The sequence below is a fragment of the Microtus ochrogaster genome, chromosome 4, assembly GCF_000317375.1.
Source record: "Microtus ochrogaster isolate Prairie Vole_2 chromosome 4, MicOch1.0, whole genome shotgun sequence".
Taxonomy (NCBI): domain Eukaryota; kingdom Metazoa; phylum Chordata; class Mammalia; order Rodentia; family Cricetidae; genus Microtus; species Microtus ochrogaster.
The window spans coordinates 17,944,411-17,965,224 of record NC_022011.1 but is presented as its reverse complement, the minus strand read 5'-3'; the positions used below and the strand labels follow the sequence as shown (position 1 = coordinate 17,965,224).

At 45.8% G+C, this 20,814-nt stretch overlaps 2 protein-coding genes across 3 annotated transcripts in view; one reads left to right on the top strand and one right to left on the bottom strand.

Moving 5' to 3' along the window:
- Phlpp2 (PH domain and leucine rich repeat protein phosphatase 2) overlaps window positions 1-8,460 on the top strand; it is an 81,200-nt gene extending 72,740 nt beyond the window's left edge. Inside the window, exons 18-19 of the mRNA XM_005345687.3 lie at window positions 467-698; window positions 3,777-8,460. Coding sequence (XP_005345744.1) covers window positions 467-698; window positions 3,777-4,928 — 1,384 coding nt within the window. The 3' untranslated portion in view covers window positions 4,929-8,460. The remainder of the gene's footprint in view (window positions 1-466; window positions 699-3,776) is intronic.
- A 4,239-nt stretch (window positions 8,461-12,699) lies between these two features.
- Marveld3 (MARVEL domain containing 3) overlaps window positions 12,700-20,814 on the bottom strand; it is a 15,035-nt gene continuing 6,920 nt past the window's right edge. Inside the window, exon 3 of one of the 2 annotated variants that reach the window (XM_005345685.2) lies at window positions 12,700-13,337. In XM_005345685.2, coding sequence (XP_005345742.1) covers window positions 12,700-13,337 — 638 coding nt within the window. Of the gene's footprint in view, window positions 13,338-18,182; window positions 18,997-20,814 lie in introns of those variants that run through there. The other variant, XM_005345686.2, reaches the window with a different exon arrangement.

Below are 20,814 nucleotides of genomic sequence, written 5' to 3'. Positions count from 1 at the left end.
CATGTATGTGGAGGAAATGCAAGGCGAGTCATGGCCTCTCTCTCCTTCTCAAAGTGTTTTTCCAGGACCAGCTTTCTCAGTGTTCTTACTAGACATTTGTTAGACATGGACAGCCTCTCGCCCCACAGCATAAGCTCTAGGGTGGGGCCAGGCCCAGCATTCTGCTCTAGCCGTGATCAGGCCCTCCACATGCACCTGATGTGCTGAAGTCTAAAAGCTCCTGAATGGGGAGTTTTGGATCAGACACAGAAACAGTGTAGAAAGATGCCCCCGTTTGTGCCATATACAACCCCCTTTAAAGTCTTAGTCAGCTGAGAGTGCTATGTTCTTGACCATCACCACTACCAGCACCCATAGCAAGTCTGCCCTGGGTGGATGAGGGTTAGGGGTTTGCCATGGCTAGAAACGACTACTTTTTTTCTCTGAAACTAGCTGCCATGTCTTTTTTTCTTCTCTTTCTACACAGGAAATTAGGAATGGCTGGCCAGAAGCTGGGTTCCTCTGCTCTCCTGTGCTACATTCGACCTGACACTGCTGACCCAACAAGTAGTTTTAGCTTGACTGTAGCCAACGTTGGCACATGCCAAGCGGTCCTGTGCCGAGGTGGGAAGCCAGTATCACTTTCTAAAATCTTCAGCCTGGAGCAGGACCCAGAGGAGGCACAGAGGGTCAAGGATCAGAAAGCCATCATAACAGAGGTACATCTTGCTCTCGGCCAGTCACGTCTCCTCCCCAGATGACTTATAAATTGTGTTCATCCCCTGATAAAGTTTCAGTTCCTGTGGCTTCAGTAACAGCATTAAAAGAAACTCTGTAGGCTAGTGTGGTGCCTTCACTCCCAGCTCCTGGGGAGGAAGGGAGAGATAGGTGAATCTGTGAGTTCAAGGCCAAAGTGGTCTACACAGGGAGTTCTGGACAGCAAGGATGACACAGTGAGACCCTGTCTCAGAATAAAATAAAATCCACTGAGCAGTTAGTGACTAGCACAAAGCAAAAGTGAAAAGTTGTAGTTAGTAATTAAGCGAGTGGCTGGCAGGTAATGTGAAGGTTGTGGTCACCTTAGTGAGGCCCTAGGGCGTCAGGCTTTGTTATTCTCAGCAGGAAGACCTGCTGAGCTGCAGTCTCAGTTCTGTACCTGTACTTACTGCACACAGTTCACCACGCTGCTGTTCTTTCTCTATGAGGAAGTGTCAAGCAGCTATTTTGTAGTTTTTCTTCTAGAAATTAGCATAACTTTTGCTTCTGAAATTAGCAGTTATATATGAACATTGTTTACTGCAAAGAGAATGCATGTCTTGTGCCCATTTTAAATGGGGTTGATATTTTGTTTATGGCTGAGTGTTAAGAGATTTTTCTTTCTTTCTCCTTCCTTTTCTTCCTTTCCTTTTTTTTGTTGTTGTTTAGTTTTTCAACACATGGTTTCTCTCTATACCCCTGACTGTTTTAGAACTCACTCTGTAGACCGGTCTGGCTTTGAACTCATAGAGAGCTACCTGCTTCTTGAGTGCTGGGATTAAAGGCATGTGTCAAGAGATTTCTTTGTATGTTTTAGAAAGAAGTCTTTTATTAGATATGTGCTCAGTAAATATTTTTCAGTCTGTGGCTTATCTTTCCTAATGGTACCTTTAGCAAATGGTTTTCAACTTGTGGGCTGAGATCCCTTTGGGTCAAACAACCCTTTCTCAGGGGTCACCAGAGACCACCAGAAAACACAGATATCTACATTATGATTCATAACAGTAGCAAAATTACAGTTATGAAGAGTAGCAATGAGAATAATTTTATGATAGGGGGTTCCCACAACATAAAGGTGTTAAAGCTTTAACAAGGTTGAGAACCACTGCTTTAGAAGAAAAGGGTTTTTAGTTTTTTTCCATTTATTTATTATTATGTGTGTATGCATGATGGGAACTGGGAGGGGCACACAGTCACAGCCTGCATGTGGAGGGCAGAGAACTACTTTCTGGAGTCAGTTCTTTCCTTTCCCCTTTATGTGAGTCCCAGGGATCTAACTCATGGCTTCAGGCTTGCACAGCCGATGAGTGTCTTTACCTGCTGAGCCGTCTGTCACACCTGAGTAGTTTTAATGACTGAAATTCTGCCTGGTTTTTGTTTCATAGTGTTAAATCAAGAACTGTATTGACAAATCCAAGGTTATTCATGCTTTTGTCTGTTTTATCTTCTAGAAACCTTGTTGCCTTGTCTGTTAAATTTGAATCTGTGGTTTATTTTGAATTAATTTTGAGAAAGCATAAGCTTTTGAGTCTTTTTTGTTTGCTTTGTAATTAATTTTTTTCTGAATCTTTAAAAATATTTTTAATTTTTTGAGAATTTCATACATGGGTATTATATATTATTTTGAACCCTTTTTCTCCCTCTCTAACTCTTTCTGTATTCCCTCCACTCCCTCTCAAATTCATGCCCTCTTCTTCAGTTATTCTATCCACAGTCAATGAAAAGTGCTCTCGTTACGTAACATTACATACATAAATTACCTGCTTGATTGGTTCTGTATCTCCAATAGACATCATTTGATAGGCTGTATTCTCCTAGAGAATGAAAAGCCATGTGACTAGTCACATCACACACATGCATACTGATAGGTCCATTTGATGTTGCTCATGTATGCATGTGTGTGTTTAGGGCTGACCACTTGGTCTTAAATAACCTTTCTGGGAGCCATACCTGAAGAAGACTCAGGTCCTCCTCTCAGCAGCCATTAGTTGCTTGTAGCGCTTCATCATCTAGTGGTAGGGCCTCATGAGATTTTCTCCGTCCACATTGGTGTGTCACTTGGTGTTGTCATTGTGCAGGTCTTGTTTAGGGAGCCATGTTTTTCAGAGTTCATGAATTTGTTGTTCTTGTCATATATAGAGGACATTATCTCCCAGCAGATGGTGTAGTGGGCTTCTGGCTCTTATAATCTTTCTGCCCCTATTATATATATATATATATAGTGTGTGTGTGTGTGTGTGTGTGTGTGTGTGTGTGTGTGTGTGTAAACTCAGAGAGATCCTCCTCTGCCTCCCGAGTGCTGGATTAAAGGCATGTACCACCATTGCCTGGCACAGAATAATCTTCTTATAGACAATGTTTAGAATTTTTTTAGGCTCTAGAAATTGTAAAATGCTTTATGTTTATTTTAATCACAGACATGTTATTTTCCAAGTACTGTGTATTTATAATTTTAACCCTCATGAAGGAAGTACTTTTATTTCTATTTTATATGAAGAAAATTAAGTTTAGCATTTGTGACAAATTCTTCTAAGTGTAAACCCATAGTCCTTGCTTCACTCAGAAAATGACTGCAGCCATGAAATCAACATGTTAGTAATGTTAGAGATTGTGTTTGTTTTTCATGAAAAGGTATCAGTATGAAAAAAGTGTCCAGTATATGACCATTCCATCTGCAACCAGGGCAATTCCTTTTTCTCTTGGTTTAGACTCACCCAGGTACTTGTTGAATCCATTCATTCTGGTCACAGCCTCAACAAAGAGATTGAGATTCAGACTCTTCTTTTTAGGCTCAGTTGGTACTTGTTTAATGCTTCAGCATCTGTTTGAGGAGGGTTAGGAGGTGTGACCTTATTGGAGTAAGTGTGGCCTTGCTGGAGATAATGTGTCATTGGGGGTGGGCTTTGAGGTTTCAAAAACCCATGCCAGGCCCCATTTTCTCCCTAAACATTGTGACTTAGAAAAAGACCAAGTTGCATATCACTAATGCTTTCTTTCTAGCATTTGTGTTTTCTTAGAATTTGTGTTTTTCTCATTTCTAGGACAACAAGGTGAATGGGGTAACCTGCTGTACCCGGATGCTGGGATGTACATACCTCTACCCATGGATCCTCCCCAAACCCCACATATCTTCCACTCCACTTACCATTCAAGATGAATTGCTGATTTTGGGGAACAAAGCATTATGGGAACACTTGTCATATTTAGAAGCTGTCAATGCAGTGCGACATGTTCAAGACCCATTAGCTGCTGCTAAGAAGCTGTGCACATTAGCACAGAGCTATGGTTGTCAGGACAACGTGGGGGCAATGGTGGTTTACTTGAACATTGGTGAGGAAGGCTGCACCTGTGAAATGAATGGACTCACTCTTCCAGGTCCTGTGGGATTTGCTTCAACTGCCACCATTAAGGATGCCCCCAAGCCAACCACTCCCTCCTCTAGTAGTGGGATTGCCTCAGAGTTCAGCAGCGAGATGTCCACCTCAGAGGTGAGCAGTGAAGTGGGCTCTACTGCTTCTGATGAGCATAACACTGTGGGCCTGGAGGCAAGCTTGCTTCCAAGGCCAGAGAGGCGCTGCAGTCTGCACCCAGTACCCACTTCAGGAGTTTTCCAGCGCCAGCCTTCTTGTGCTACCTTTTCCAGCAATCAGTCCGACAATGGACTGGACAGTGATGATGAGCAGCCTGTTGAAGGGGTCATAAGCAATGGCCGCAGGGTGGAGGTGGAGGTGGACATCCACTGCTGCCGAGGACGAGACCTTGAGAGCTCCCCTGCTCTCCCCAAGAACTCCACCCCGTGTCCAGAGGAACATGCTAGAGGCTTGGTTTTGGGGATCCGAAGACAGAACAGTGTGAATAGTGGTATACTTTTGCCAATGAACAAAGACAAGATGGAGTTACAGAAGTCTCCCTCCACTTCCTGCCTGTATGGAAAGAAACTCTCCAATGGCTCCATTGTGCCCCTAGAAGACAGCCTGAACCTCATTGAGGTGGCTACAGAAGCACCCAAAAGGAAAACTGGCTATTTTGCTGCCCCTACTCAGCTGGAACCAGAGGATCAGTTTGTTGTACCTCGTGACCTGGAAGAAGAAGTGAAGGAGCAGATGAAGCAGCACCAGGAGAACAGGCCTGAGCACGAGCCCAGTGAAGAGGACCGGACTGAGCCTCTGGAGGAGTTTGATACAGCGCTGTGATTCTGCCCCAAGGGCACAGCATGAGGGAAGGCTATGTGGTATATTGGGGAAGGGACCTTCAGGAGATGCTTTGCTTCAGTGTTTCAAACCATAGATGTGTGGAGTAGAATTTGGAGCCAAAAAGTTGAGCACTATCAGGGTCTGGTTCTGGATGAGCTGGTACCGACATCAGTGTTAAGCTTCACATTGAACCATCATTGGATTCCCGGCATTGCTGGGAGACAGCAGATGTTATTCTGTGTCAGTCCTGCCACCTGCCATTAACCTTTCCTCTCCTAGGATCATTTGAGAATTTGCCTGCCTGGGCAGGAAAAGGACTGTTTCTGTGGAGAAAGTAACTGAAGGTTGATTCCCTTTACTAATTGCTGCTGATGGGTCTCTGTAACCTTATGTCTCAGACTAACTAGGGGGTGTGATGTGACTAGTCACATGGCTTTTCATTCTCTAGGAGAATATAGCCTATCAAATGATGTCTATTGGAGATACAGAACCAATCAAGCAGGTAATTTATGTATGTAATGTTACGTAACGAGAGCACTTTTCATTGACTGTGAATCTTTTTTTTGAATCTGCACTCGAGCCAATCTTCTTAGCGGCAGCCCAGCTCCCTTGTCCATAGGTGAGGTAATTGAGGGCGGAGCCTCCTTTGAGGGTACTTGGAAGGATCGTGGAAATTGATCTATTGAATGTCAGACTATGAAAACTGAGAAACTTGGGGTGGGAGGATTTTATTCTGTAGAGGAAGATGGGGAAGGAGTGAGAGCTAAGACTCCTTCCCCCAAATCAAAGAGACTCAGCCCTGAATAAGCTGATCCCTACTTGGAACTAGGATCCCAAGGCAGCTACTGTGGATTGGCTTCCTTTCCTAAATGTGAGAGTTGGCGGACAGCTCTTGACAGGTAGACTGACGACCAACTAGGAACATAAGGGTAGACAAAGTTCACAGGTTAGACTTGTTCCTCTCTCAAGAGCAGGATGTTTTTCTAGAATGGTGGTAGTGACTTGAACACTCACCCTGGAGTGTTTGACACTGTGTGACCCTTCTGAATACTGCTGATTCCACTGACATGGTTCAGAGTACTCAACACCAGGGTAAGAAAGACTGTTCAACTCAGAAATTGCTAAGCATACAGAAAACCTGTCATTTTTTCATATTCCACATAACCATAGCAAATTACAGCTTCTTGTATATTTCTGTTGCTTTTTCTGTTAGGTTTACATAGGAAACTAATTCCTTTTTATTGATACAAATTTTGGGATTGCTTGATTTTACTCAATGGAAAATGTGCTGTGAAGTTTTAGAGTATTACATAACTAAAAAATAGATTGGAACAATCTTTAATTTGCTTTATCAGAAACAAATTGTTAAATATAAGATTGAAAGCATGTATTTTTCTTTTATGTTTGGAGAGGAAGTTTTTGTTTAAAGCAGTACTAAAGAACAGATGATCTTTCACAGATACTCTGTCTCCAGAGGCCCTGTGCCCTGCGCTCATGTGCACACCAGAGGGTTACACTCGGGTGGGGGAGATGCTGTATCACTCTAGTGGTACCTAATGTTTAGCCCCAAGTCATCAGGAACACTTAACTTCCTCTGTCAAACTACTGTCAGTTACTGGAAAATGTTAGAACTCAGGTCTTTGATTGGGGGGGGGGGACGACACAGTAGCTTGTGCAGAGTCTAGGAGAAACTGTTGCCACCTTATTTTTATATGGGAGAATGAGAATGAAGGAGAAACACATGGTACAGATGACGTAAGGTAGCCTCCTCTGCAGATCTTTTGAGCTGTGGAACAGCAGTGATGTTGAGAAATCAGTTATTTGAAAAAAATAGCACTTCAGTAGCATAGTCTTAGAAAAAGTGTCTTTATATGTGAGTTGTTTCCTTGTCTTCTGTTTGCTTATCACCCCATTCACTAATGTCACCTCAAAACCCAGGCCTGAAATGACCTTGACAGACATGAACATCCTTGCTTTTGGGTTAGCAGAGCTCTGCAGTTCCACTGTCCTTTGTGGTGGAGTTTTCAGGATTCCTTAGGTTGTGTTGAGAAATCTCAGTATAGGCCAAACCAAAACCAATAGTTCTGTTTTTGTAATTGCCTTTCTTTCGTGTCCTGTCATTACTCTGTATTAAAAACAGGGTTCAAAGGCCATAGCCCAATCCCTAAAACATAATACACACCTCCTGTGGCTGTGAGGTGATTGGCTGATGTTGTTACCTGGATAGGCTATCAGGTGAGTAAGACCCCTTCTTCTTACCTAGAGTGTGTGTTCTCCAAGTGGCCAGAGTACCAGTTACCTCTTACAGGGAGCCCACCCTCTGTATGATTCCTGAGTCTCTGCCTGCATCTCCCATTTAGTTCATTTAAGAGACGTTGTGGGGCCAGGTGTGGTAGGACAGTGGTATGCAATTGCAAATCCTCACTTGGGAGGTGAAAGCAAGAGGATCAGGAATTCAGGGTTATCCTTGGCTACAGAGAGAGTTCAAATCCAGTCTGGTATGCATGAGTCTCTTCCTCAAAACAAAACAGGGTTTCTGAAGGAAGAGCACTGGGCTGTAGGAGCAGTTCAGGTGGCTCCCTGCAAGGGAGAATGTCTGTGCCCTCCAGTCAAGGTATTGTTTTTAACCCAGTGGACAGACAGCTGAAAATCCCAATGCTGACCTGAAATAAAGTTCTGGTGCCGCTCTGGAGTCCAGTCATTGCGCAGACTACTCCTGACACAAGCAAGGCTTGATTACACTACTGTAGAGCGTACACGTGCAATAATCAGTGAACTGGTTTCCGTGCTGTGCAGAAGAGCCGCCTAAGCAGCTGGTAATCTCTGGGTGCTATTACAGTCTGTGTGTGACGAGTGCTGTTTTCCAGGCAGTCAGATTGGGCCGATCCTCTGAATACCCAACAGTGCTCCTCTTTCTGTGTAGCCCTTCAGCAAAAGCAGGTACTTGGAAACCACAGGCTCACCGTCTCTACCTAGTCAATAATTATTAATGAAGAGACCTCCATAAGGGAGCACTTGGCTGTTACTGATAAATGTACCAATTACTAAAGAATCCGTCTCCAAGCCATCTGGTGATGTCTGCAGCATCACTGTAGAACTGTCTATGTCACTTTTTACTTCTGGGTGGAGCCTTTCAGGCTCCCCAAGGCAGGTTAATCTTTCTCTCCAGGTAGTGACTTTGCCCTGTGCTTGGGCAAGCACTCTCTAGACTGAGAAGCAGCTACATACATCTGCTCTGTACTGTCATTCGGTGATCGGCCAATCAGCATTAGCTCCTTGTATCTAAATCTCATGCACCTCTCCCAAATGCTATAGGGTTTTCTCTCACTGTTGCCAGTGGATGTTATCCAAACAGTGGGCTCATATCTTTGGTTTTTGTGCAATCATTGTCGTATTGTAGTCCTAAGACTCATTATAGTGTATTTTTGATATTTTTGAAATGTGTTAAATTTTTTAATTCAATAATATGAGCCAGAGCATGTTGCAGCAAATCTATTGTTTGTAAAAAAAAAATAATAACAATAAATAAAATAAAATAGAGTATCTTTTCCATGCCTTTGCTTTATAAATATTTTATGAAGAACTATAATTATATGCAGAATTAGGTTATTTACTAAAAGTATGTTTAGGACTTTTCTAGTTTTTTAGGGGGAAAAGAACAAAATGCAAAACCTATTTTATGACACTATAAGCTGTGAGTTAAGACAATGGATAAAATGTTTTCTTTATTATTGAGTACTTCATACAGGGATACAAGGAAATATGATCATGTCTGTCCCATCCTCTCCCTTCAGCACACCCCCTCTCATCCATTTTGTTTTATAACTTCCTGCTAAGTCCAGTTAGTACTGCCCATAAGAGCGTGGGGTTGGGGCCTTCCAGTGGAGTAGGTTTCATAAACCTACCCTTTATGAAATTCTCCCCCTTATGAAAATATGTTTTTCTACTAGTCAGCCTGTGTCACTATAACAGGCAGTTAAGGAAGAGAAAGATGTTTGTTTAGTCCACAGTTTTGAGGTTACTTGGCAGTTAATTCTAACAGGCTTGTTTTCAGAGATGCATGAAATAGTGGCAAAGGAAGGGGATACCACTTAGCCAGACAGACCTAATCGACCCTAGTAATCAGTGAGGGGTGTGTTAAACCAGACTGACCTTATTTCCTAGCTCAGTTTTGAAGGCTTAGGGCTACACCATCAGGTCAATTCTGGACTGCTCACATGGTAGATAGTGACCAGGAGCTGCCCAGGAATCCCAGGACAATCATCTGCCACAAGCACGTTCCCAGAGACCTAGGAGCCTCCCAATAGGATCCACCTCCCTAAAATAGCAGCCGTCCTGTAGACCAAGACTTCAGTCACAGCGGACCCCTGGAGAACACACAGACCACACCCAATCCATTACACCCTTTTGCTGGAATAGCAACACAGATTCATTCACTGGAGGTTCTTCTTAGTTAAGTTTAAAGAAATGCCACTTAGGGCTGGAGAGATGGCTCAGTGGTTAAGAGCATTGCCTGCTCTTCCAAAGGTCCTGAGTTCAATTCCCAGCAACCACATGGTGGCTCACAACCATCTGTAAAAGAGGTCTGGCGCCCTCTTCTGGCCTTCAGGCATACAGACAGAATATTGTATACATAATAAATAAATATTAAAAAAAAAAAGATGCCACTTAGGCATAGTGGCACATGTCTGTGACTCCAGCACTTGGGAGGTGGAGGCAGGGGGCTCAGGAGTTCAAAGCCAGCCATGGCCCCATAATGAGTTTGGGGCCAGTCTGAGCTATGTGAGACACTCCCCAAAATCACTACAGACAGCATAGTTCTGAAATGAGAGTTATTTGCTGAGGAAACTGGCTTAGGATTTGCTACAGCTCCTTAAGTTATAGCTGATGGTGACACAGGAGCCAGGAGCCAACTGGCCCTGATGAGCCTCTCTTCCATAATGTAGGCACTGGGACTTGTGTTGACTTACAAGATGATCGTCATCCAGTTTAAGCCTCTAAATTGACTCTACCTCTGTCCTCACTAGGTGTCGTTTAGTCTGTGGATTTTGATCAAGCAAGATCAGCTACCCCTCGGCCCAAGTAAAGGCCAAGTTAGAGTCATCTTGCAGCCTTCCTCATCTGGCATGGGCATTTTTAAAAGCCTGGTTTATCCGCAGCACACGGAGCTCTTGCAGCGTGCTGGCCAAGACTGAACCGCCACTTCTTGATTCCCTCGGTCACACGAGACACATGACATAGGCTGGGATGGCAGAAGTGATACTTCCAAGTTTGTTCTCCACTTTGTGTGGTATATTCCCTGGTGTCCACACGAACTTGTCTGTTACTTCTAATATCCTCTAGTGTGAGAGGTGAAGGCGTAAGTCACAAACAATGCCACACCAGTTTGGAATTATGATTAATAGGGCGATATTTATTTAAAGGGGAAAAAACTTACAGATCACAACAGCCCTCTGCGCAACCAGGAAGGGAGTCTAGTCGCCTGCGGAGCAGGAAGGGAAGAGAGAGAGGAGAGGGAAGTGGCCGCTTTTTTAAATGGAGAGAGACCACGCCCCAATGGGCTGGTATCTCAGCGGCTATAGGCTGGAGGAGCGGGAGGACCTCCCTGCAACAGAGAGGGTCCAAGTTGTATAAATTTTTTATATTAAAATTTTTATATAAAATGTAAAATTTTATTTTTAATTGTATATATATGTGAGGGTGGGTGTATGCACGTGTGCAGCCCAGAAGAGGACATCAGGTCCCTGGAGCTTAAGTTACAGGAGTCCATGAGGCCCGTGATTGAGTTCTGGGAAAAGCAGCAAATGCTCTTACCTGTGAAGTCTCTCTCTAGCCCATGTCCAAGTCTTATCTCTGCTGCTTACAGGTTTTGTGACTAGGAAAGATAACCCGTGTTTGGCAGTTTCTGTCGTCAGTGCTGAATGTCACCAGAGTGACGGGTGGTGCCTTTACCACTGTACAGTGATGCCACGCAGTGAGTCACTGGTGAGGAACGTCAGCCTTGCCCTTCCTGGACCTTGTCTCCTCATCTGTAACACTCAGATAACAAGTCTTAGCATGCCTCGCCAATAGTGATCCCATCAAGTTTGACAGGGTTTCCAGCGTTGAACCCCGGACTTGGGCAGTGTGATTAGTCACTGATGGGCTCAAATCAGAAGAGGAGCTAATGCTGAGGAGCCAGCTGGGCACAGGGCTGGGGTCATAGGTCAAAGTTTCCTTTATCCAGTGAAAGACCCAAGGTGGGCAGAATACCTGGTAAATAATGAGAATGGTATGTTGGGGTGCTAGTCTCTTATTGAGGGGTTCATATTTGAATTTCACTACTGTTAAGGCTCCCTTGCCACTCATCAAGTTTTAGTGTAGGGCATGAGTCAATACGCATGTCAAGGGTGCCATAGTGAAGCAGACATGCCAATTAAACAGATTTTCTGGTGGCTGTTTTTCCCTGAGCTTTGCTTCATCTCTTAAAAGTTTCCTTCATTTTTATTTAACATTTCAGTGTTTGCCTGCCTGTATGTATGTGCTTGACCTGTGTGCCTGGTGCCTTCAGACAGCAGAATGGAGTTTTGAATCACTGGAACTGGAGTTACAGATGGTTGTGAGCTGCCATGTGGGTGCTGGGAACTGAACCTGGGTCTTCTGGAAGAGCAGTAAAGTACTCTTAACTGCCTAGCCATCTCTCCAGCCCCTATTTTCCCATTTCTGCCTGAGGTTTACTTTTGAACCTTTATCTTGGACAGGCCCCACAAGAATTACTTATGTGTGTGTGACTGAAAATGCCATGGTGTGCCCAAGATCATAGGACAACCCTAAGGGAGTTCATTCTCTCTTTCCAGCATGTGGGCCCCAGGGATCAGGTTCAGGTCATCGGGCCTGGAAGCAGATGCCTTCACCCACTGAGCCATCTCTCCAGCCAATGAAGACTGTGTTTAAAAAAAAAAAAACAACAACCAAAAGTTAATTCCAATGGAATACCCTCCCCCAGACACTCACAGAACACAGACATACATATACACATACATAGACAGACACAGACACACACACACCTACTAGAAACAGCTAAAATATTTTTACTGGGTCTGTGAAGCTGGAATCCTAAAGAGGACCATGCTAAAAGCATCTCCCTTCCTGTGTCAGTAGCCCAACCCCTCTTCCATCTCTGGAGAACTGCCATGGATGGTACCCTCTAACAACACAGCAGCTCCCTCTGGGAAGGAGAAACAGTCACTCATTGGAACCCGACCCCACAACTGCCAACTACAACAGTGTGCCGTTGCCCTTTAAAAAAAATGATTTTTATTTTATGCATGATTGTTTGCCTGCGTGTATGTATGTGCACCATGTTTGTGCTGTACCCCTGGAGTTCAGTAAAGGAACTGTGAACTGTTGTGAGACACAGGGGTGCTGGGAAGGGAACCTGGATCCTCTGTACCAGTGGCCAGTGCCTTTAACAGCTGAGCCATCTCTCCAGCCCTGAAAACTGCCATTCACAGTGGAGGGAGGATGTCTACTATAGCTCTCTGTACATGCAGAATGCGTCCTCGGTCCTCAGAATTTCTTTGGCTAGTCTCCTACTTAATACTACCGCCTCACCACATGGCAAGAGCCCTACCACAAGGGCATACCCAGCCTTGCCAGATGGCTTTTTTCAACAAATATGATCTCCCCTCCCCCAACAGACTTTTACAATGGTAACTCTGCTCAGGTGCTTTGGGGAGCTTGTCTACTCAAGTGCTTGTAGGAGAGGAACAAAGGAGAGTTCCAGATCTCCTTAGAGCGTCTCAGACCACACATATTCTGGGACATCAATGTAATTTCTGTGCTGTTCCTGGCTGGCTTTGTAGCGCTTCTGTTCTCGGTAGCCCCGCAGGGCCAGCACCACGCTGGCTGTGTACATAATCACCAGAAGACAAGCGAAGGTGGCCGCTGCCCCATCCGTGCCCGCCAGCTGGCAGTTCATCCAGGTGAGACCCTTTCGGGCATAGAGCCTCTCTCTGTTTTTGCAAGTGTCTGTGGAATTGATGCTCAGTGCACCGTACAGGTAAAAGCCAACGCCCACACAGTAACCTACTGCGGCCAAGAGGCTGAAGGTTGCCTCCGAGAGCAGCCACCTCCCAGAGAGCTTCCTTAGACTCTTGGCTCCCTTCAGTAAAACGCCCATCGTGAGGACGCCTAGTCCTAGGGAAACAGCCACGCCGCCATAGATCAGGGGCGACCGCAGGATGGTGTACCGCTGGTCCAGCTGCCGAACCTGCTCCAGTTCTGTACCCTCAAAAGGGGAGTAGTAGTTATTCCCGAAGCCACTGCCGCTGGCAAAGCTGGCGCTGAATCCGGCCAGGACAAAGTAGGAAGCCACGATGCATATGAGAACCATGCCATTCAAAATCACCTCCACTATCTGCACCACACCTGGGGGAAGAGAGAGTCCGGTTTAAGGCTTCGTCACTCACCAGGGGAACTAGGGATCCCCTGGCTCCAAAGGGGGTGACCGGCCGGCTCAATTCAGCAACCTGATCAACATTCTTGGTTTTGTCTTTTTTTTTTTTAAAGAGTCATTTAAAATTCTAATGCTTGTGGTGGGATCCAGACATTGTGCATTTTAGGCAAGCGCTCTGCCAGTACTCTGTAAAACAACAGCCCCCCCCCCCAGAAAAAAATCATTGCCGGTTGGGTGGGTGGAGCGATGGCTCAGGGATAAGAGTACCTGTAGCTCTTGCATAGGACCTGGGTTGGGTTCCCAGCACCCACACAGTAGCTCACAACCTCTGTAACTGGTTCCAAAGGATCCAATGTCCTCTTCTGACCTCAGAGGGCGTCAGGTATGCAAGCATTGCACATGCAAAACCTTCATATACATAAAATAAATTCTTATAAAAAATCAAATGTCAACCTGAAAATCTTGGAGGCTTAAAAATTAATTTTTTTTTTTTTTTACATACGGTCTTGAACTCTCTATCTACCTGTCTCAACCTCCCAAGTATTAGGATTACAGGTGTACAGTACTGCAATTTTCCCCTAGGCATTCACCCTAAAGAAATAGTTACTTGGTAGTTCAAGGAGGAGAACCAGCCTGGGCTACACACTGAGAGCCAGCCTCGAAATTTAAAAAAGGAAGAAAAACACAATAACATGATCCTGAATCTCTTAGTGTTGGCTTTATTTGTAACAGCCGAGTCTTGGGATGACTTTGCCTTGAGCAGTGAATGGTCCAGGTACCCCCCTTCCCCACCCCTACCCTGTCTATCTCCAGAGAGTGAGAGGCAGGACCCTGGGTGAATTTCAAAGTATTTATGAGTGGAGGGAAAGTTCTGGTCTCAAAAGGTTACATGATTCCGTCTGAGGTGCGGTCTCAGCGGGACAGAATGCGGCTTGGCTTACGTGGCGCACGGGCAGTGCCGGGGACGGGCTAAGTGGGGTGGGAGAAGAGGTGTGGCTGTGAAGGCGCAGCACTAGCGGGGGGCTGCTGGGATGGAGTGTTTCTGGGCGCCCTTGTGGTGAGCACACTAATGACAAAGCTGCGCACGGATGAGTGTGAGGGGGCAGGAACGGGGGGCAGGGGTGTGTGTGTGAGAGAGAGAGCTACCCAGCTCTGAAGATCACCACTTTCTTGGGTCCTGCTATCCTCATTCAAGACACACAAGTGTGGGAAAACTACCGAAGGGGACGAAAGGCAGCCCTGTGAATTCTTGTGAAATTTCAAATGAAAAGTTTGAAAAAACCATTACTGTCACGAAGTATAAACTGAAATGTTTCATTTCTGCTCTCCACGCCCCCCAGTACAGTCTTGCTGTGTAGCCCAGATGGTCACAAACTCTTACCCGGTCTCCACGACTCCCAGCATTTTCTTAACTTCCTAATAATCCCTGCTTCTGTCTCCCGTTCTGTGTGTGTGTGTGCATGCGTGCATGCGTGCATGTTTGTGGTGGGAGGCTGTGCATGTACACGTGTCGAGCGTCATTCCTCAGGGGTTCTTTTCTTCGAGACAGGGCTGTTGCCGAGCTGGAACTTCACCAGAAAAGCTTGAGTAACTACCTACCGGTGCGTTCCAGGGGGGCCACCGTCTCTGCCTCCCATCTCATCAGCCCAGGACTGACAGGAGCCCACCACCAAGAATGGCTTTTGACACACGGTCTGGGGATCTGAACTGAGGTCCTTATGATTGTGAGACGGGTTCTTTACCCATGAAACCATCTCCTCGGCCTGCTTTCCAGCCTTTCTGTACACAGATAAAAACATCCAAATCTGGTTGCACCTTCCTTCCCCCTCCCTCCCAACACAGTGGCAGCACACACACCATCCAGCATGTTGCTTGCTGCTTTCATCTACTATCTGCCAGCGCTATCTCTAGATCAGTAGGCCCAGCCTTATATGACTTCCGGCTCGGTTGTATGGTTGGACCAGTTGGCTCAGCCAGGTTTCTACAGACAGATACTTGTGCTGTTCACGTGTAGGGAACTTCTTAGACGTCTGGAAGATCTGCGGATTCCTCAAAGCACTGAGAGTCAACAGGTGGGCCAAGACTGAAGGCCTCCTGTCTGCTGGCTGTCCCTGTCACTGACCCCTGCAGAAGCTACAGGCTGGACTTCTGGAAGTTTGATTAGCATCCTCCTGGGGTGCAGAGGCGAATACCAGATTCCATTGTCTGCTCTTTACTGATGTAATCTTGCCTCGCCTCCACTCACTGAAGTCCTTACAAGTGGTAGGCTTTTTGTCTGATGAATGAAGACAAGATTTCCAGCCTCACCCACCTCCCTCCCTCCCAGGCCTGTGGGAGGGGTCAAGTGGGAGAACAGCCATACCTCCCCCCCCTCCCCCAGTTGCAGCTTCTGCACTGGAAGATTCCACTGGGGATTGAAAAGCATCTGACCAAGGAACAAAGCTGGCTTTTTCTCAGGGGTGTTCGCTAAAGGACACATTTTACCAACTGTTTGTATAGTATTTATGTTTAAGTTACGAATAATCAGAGATCGAGTATACAGGAGGCTATGAATATGTGATACGTGAATACCATGCCGTTTTTTTATACAGACCAGAGCATGCTCAGATTTGAATACTGAAAGGGGCCCTGGGACCAATCCCCGCGGACACTGACACATGCATGACTAAAACTCCTTGAGAATCATAAATGAATGGTAAGGCATCTCTGTAATATTCTAAAATGGGAGAAGACAAGGAGGGAATTCTGGAAAAGTGCCGTTTTCCAGAGATTAGGACAGCTATGCATTGCACTAATGGGCACCATGTTTAGCACGGAGGCAGTTAAGGGGCAGCAGCCTTACAATCTTCAGGCGTAGCCAGCTGAGCTTATCTTCTGCAGGCCCACATGAATTCCTGAAAAGCCAGGGGACACAGCAGCGTGGGGATCTGAGAGTTGAGAAACTGTATTGCTCTTATTTAAAATTCAACATAAGATTCAAACTGCCCACTCTTCAGCCAGGCTCTGTAAGCACAGCAGAGGATGAACCAGCCCAGATGTCACTGGTAGGGGGGCAGCTGTCTCCCACACGCCACATCTTTCCCCACCCTGATTTCCCTTCCGTCAGCATGTAGAAACAGAAACACTGTACTGTGCAACAAGAGATGGGAAACATGACCTCTTTCCTTCTGGTACCCACAGCACGCATCTCTTGGCTGGAGTGGTAGAAATCTAGTCTTTCATGTCTTCTAGGTGCCGTGATGACAGGATCTATTACAGGAACAGGACTGCAGGGATTATTCCCAGCACCAACTAGCCCAACCTGATAGCTAAACTACCTACCAAACAGTCACAAGTGTCTTTAAGCACACTGCTGATGCAGAAAGATACATTAGAGAAAAAGGAAAAAAAAGTCAGGCGTTGCAATTTATCTCCCAGTTGGGATGGTTTGGGTCTGTAGAGAGATGGCAGAAGTCTGTGGAAGCAGAGACTCTGAAGTCTCCAGATCTTTACTGTAAGCAGCATCTTCCTGAGCAAGGCTGACTTTGTGGTTGACCATGTAACATTCCCCTTAATTCTCTGTCTACTTCTGCCTTTGCACTGTCCCTAACTGTTCTGAGGGGGGAAAAAAATCCAAGGCGAGCAAGTTGGTTTGATCTTTTTATTTTGTGAAAATAAAACAATATGTGCAGTCAAGGTATCTACAAAACAAAAAATAAAATTAAAATCTCCCCTTTTCTTTGAGCAGAATCTCTCACAGTGTTCAAGGGGACTTCTAACCATAGGTGACAGAGGTGTGCGCAATTCTGCCCCTAAGCCCAAAGTGTTAGAAATCAATCAATGGCATTTAAGTAAATAATGTATAATGGACATAAAGAAAACCGCTGTCTCCAAATTAATTTTTTCCTTTGAAATGACTGGATTCCCATCAAGCAAAGAACAGATTTGCTTGCAACATAATACACTGAAATGGTCCCACGCCGGAATTCACAGAGTCCAGTCCATGAAGTTATCTGGCCAAAAGTAACACTCCTCTGTAGGGAAAAAGAATTTACATTCTTTTCTTCTGGGCAGGTCCCGACCAGCTGCGGGGCTAAGTTCTTCATACAATGGCACATTTACAAGAGGGTACAAATGCGTATTGAGAGCTGGGGCCACTGTAAGGGGCCTGTAGAATGGTTTCTTTGCAGCTCAGTGAATTTAATCTGATTCTCTTTTCCTTATGCCATGCCCTCACTCTAAGTTTTTCTGGGAGTGTCCCCCAGAATCCGCAGAGTTGAAGAAATGCAGGGACCAGACAGTGTGGAGGTGCCTGGGGCACCAGCTGAAGAGATCCAAGTTTAGAACAGACAATTCAGGTGGAGCTGTCTCCTGTCGATGAATTTTTTGTGAGCTCTAAGGAGAAGCTTCCAATGCAATTGTCCCTGCCCTGATGTGAAGTGCCCTTCACCTCCCTGCTGTGGGTCCTGGCCTTTACCAGCTCCTTCTTTGATGTTTTTGTTTTTGTTGTTTTTTCTTTTTCTTTTTTCGAGACAGGGTTTCTCCGTAGTTTTGAGTCTGTCCTGGAAGTAGCTCTTGTAGACCAGGCTGGCCTCGAACTCACAGAGATCCGCCTGCCTTTGCCTCCTGAGTGCTGGGATTAAAGGTGCGTACCACGACTTCTTGGTTGGTTTTTTGTTTTGTTGTTTTTTTTTTTTCCAGCTCCTTCTTTAGCTGGCTTGGAGACAGGGTCTTGCTGTTTAGCCCATGCTAGACTTGAACTCTTGAGTCTGCTGCCTCAGCCTTATAAGTGCTAGGATTATAAGATTACAGACCTTATGTACCACCATGTCTGGCTCTAGTGTTTTGGATTTTGATATATTTTTGGTTAGGTCCACATCCATAGAAGATTCTAGAAACCAGAGAAACACTTCTCCAGGCAACCAGAAGCTCAGCCCAGCATACCCACATTGGCTTGGTCCACATGAAAGAAGAATTCTTGTGAAAGATCATGGTTGAAAGTGCCTTCTATCATGTATACTCGGCAGAACATTCTAGAAGTCTAAAACTCAAGCATTTCTGCAGGCTTCTCCTTCAGCTTCTTGACTTTACGGTAACCCTTAAAGGCCAGGACAGCTCCCACGGCAAAGACCACAATGCCCATGGCGGCAAAGACTCCTGCTCCTATGTCTCCCCCGTGCATACCGCAGCTGAAGCCACTGTAACCTTTGCTCTGGTACAGGGCCTCCCTCTCCTTACACACATCTGAGCTGTAGGCAGCTGAGAGGTGCTGGAAGAAGAAGTACGAGGCAGGGATGTACGCCCCAGCGATGAGCACATCCATCAAGCCCTCCATCACCAGCCATGGCGGACAGTGCCATGGGACCCGCAGGATACCCCCAAGGATGAGGAGACAGGAGAAGGTCATGAGGGCTCCACTGTAGGCCATTGCTGCAGTAACTGTGGGCAGCTTGAGCTGATAGAATTGCACATCCAGCTGCTGGGCTTTCTCCCCATCAGCACCACTGAAGCCACTATAAGCCCCTCCGTACTGGTAGTAGTAAATCCCGCCCAGGCTGGTGATGCCTGTGTAGCCCCCTGTGGAGTTGTAAGAGACAGAACTGCAGGCCAAGATCAACAAGTTGAGCAGAACCTCCAGCATCTGGCAGCAGGCTGTAAGGAGAGGGCGTTACTGTTTCGAGATGCTGTCTTTGCACCAGGAGACTCTTACTACCCTTCCAGCCGGTTCCTTCTGCCCAGCTAGTGTGAGGTGGTAGCATGAACGCTTTTGTGAAATTCTTTTGACTAAAAAGCATAACACTCAAAAAAGCCACATAGGGCTAAGTGGTGGTGGTGCACACCTTTAATCCCAGTACTCAGGGGGCAGAGTCAGGTAGATCTCTGAGTTCAAGCCTTAAAGAGTGAGTTTCAGGACAGCCAGGACCACACACGGAAAAACCCTGCCTTGAAAAACAAAACCAAAAAGCCAAGAAGGGATGGCTGTCAGTAAAGAGCTTGCCTTCTAAGCATGAGAACTAGATCCCCAGCACCCACGTAAAATACTAGGCATGGTGGCACCTGACTGTAACCCCAGTATTGGGATGCAGAGGTAGGAAGGTCGGGAGTTCTTGTCCAGCCCTAACTACATAGTAAAGTTGAGACCAGTCTGGACTATATGAGTTCTACCCCCTCTCTACATACACATGTCCCCCATCTCAGAAAATCGAAGTTTTAATTCTAAATATATTTTATATCTCTGTAAACATAATCTACTTTAGAGATTTATCTTTAATTTTTATTATTTACACATGTCAGTATTTGCGCATGTGCCCAAAAGCCAGAAGAAGATGCCAGATATCCTGGCACTTAGTTACAGACATTTGTGAGCTGCCGGATGTGGTGTGCAGCCAAACACGGGTCTTTGTCATAGAGCAGCAAGCGCCGTTACCCCTGAGCCATCTCTCCAGCCCTACCTCAGGACTTTAAAAGGTGTAGAGATTACTATAATGGTTTCACCATGGAGCACAGGTTAGCCCGGAACTCTGGATCCTTCTGCTTTAGTTTCTCAGGTGCCATCATTCCTGGCGTCACCATGAATTTAAACAATTCAATGGGATGAAGGGACATCTAGATTTCTCCAGTGCACTGCTATGTGACAAACATTTTTTTTTGTGTGTGTGTGTGTGGTACTAGGGATGGGAGCCCAGAGCCTCCATAGCCTACATACGCTTACTGTACATGCATGCGTGTGTAGTGTCTGGCCTTCGTCATGTCAGAGCTAGGGGTGGAGATGAGGGATCCCAGGGGCTCGCTGGTCAGCCAGCCAATGAGAGACCCCATCTTAAAACACAAGGTGGAGAGCACTTGAGGAATGATGTTGGAATTGTCCTCTGGCCTCCATGCACTTGCAGACATGCATGGACACACACACAGAAGGGGGGAAATGACTATACTAATTGGAAGAAAAATGAAAATTTTGTTTTATTTTATTTATTTGAGAAAGCGCTTTCCTGAAACTTGTGATCCTCCCACCTCAGCCTCCCAAGTGCTAGAATTTCAAGTGTGTCCCATGAAGCCCAGCTAGTCTATTTTGTTTTGAGATAATCTATGTCACCTTGGTTGATCTAAATCATGGACTCAACTGACCCCCTCGCCTCAGCCTCCTAGGTGGCTGGGGCTGCTGCTGCGTGCCTCCGTCCTGGCTGAAAGGTCAGACTTTCAAAGGTGCTTTGCAGTGATGGTCAGAGCTACCAGAAAGTACAAAATGCTGCAATTTAAGAGCAAAGCTAAACCCTGTCTTGAAAAACTAAAACAAGAAGAAAAAGAAGAGGAGGAAGAGGAGAAAGAGGAGGAGGAGGAGGGAAAGGAGGAGGAGGAGGAGGAGAAGGAGAAGAAGAAGAAGAAGAAGATGAGGAGGAGGAGGAGGAAGAAAGAAGAAGATGAGGAGGAGGAGGAGGAGGAGGAGGAAGAAAGAAGAAGGAGGAGGAGGAG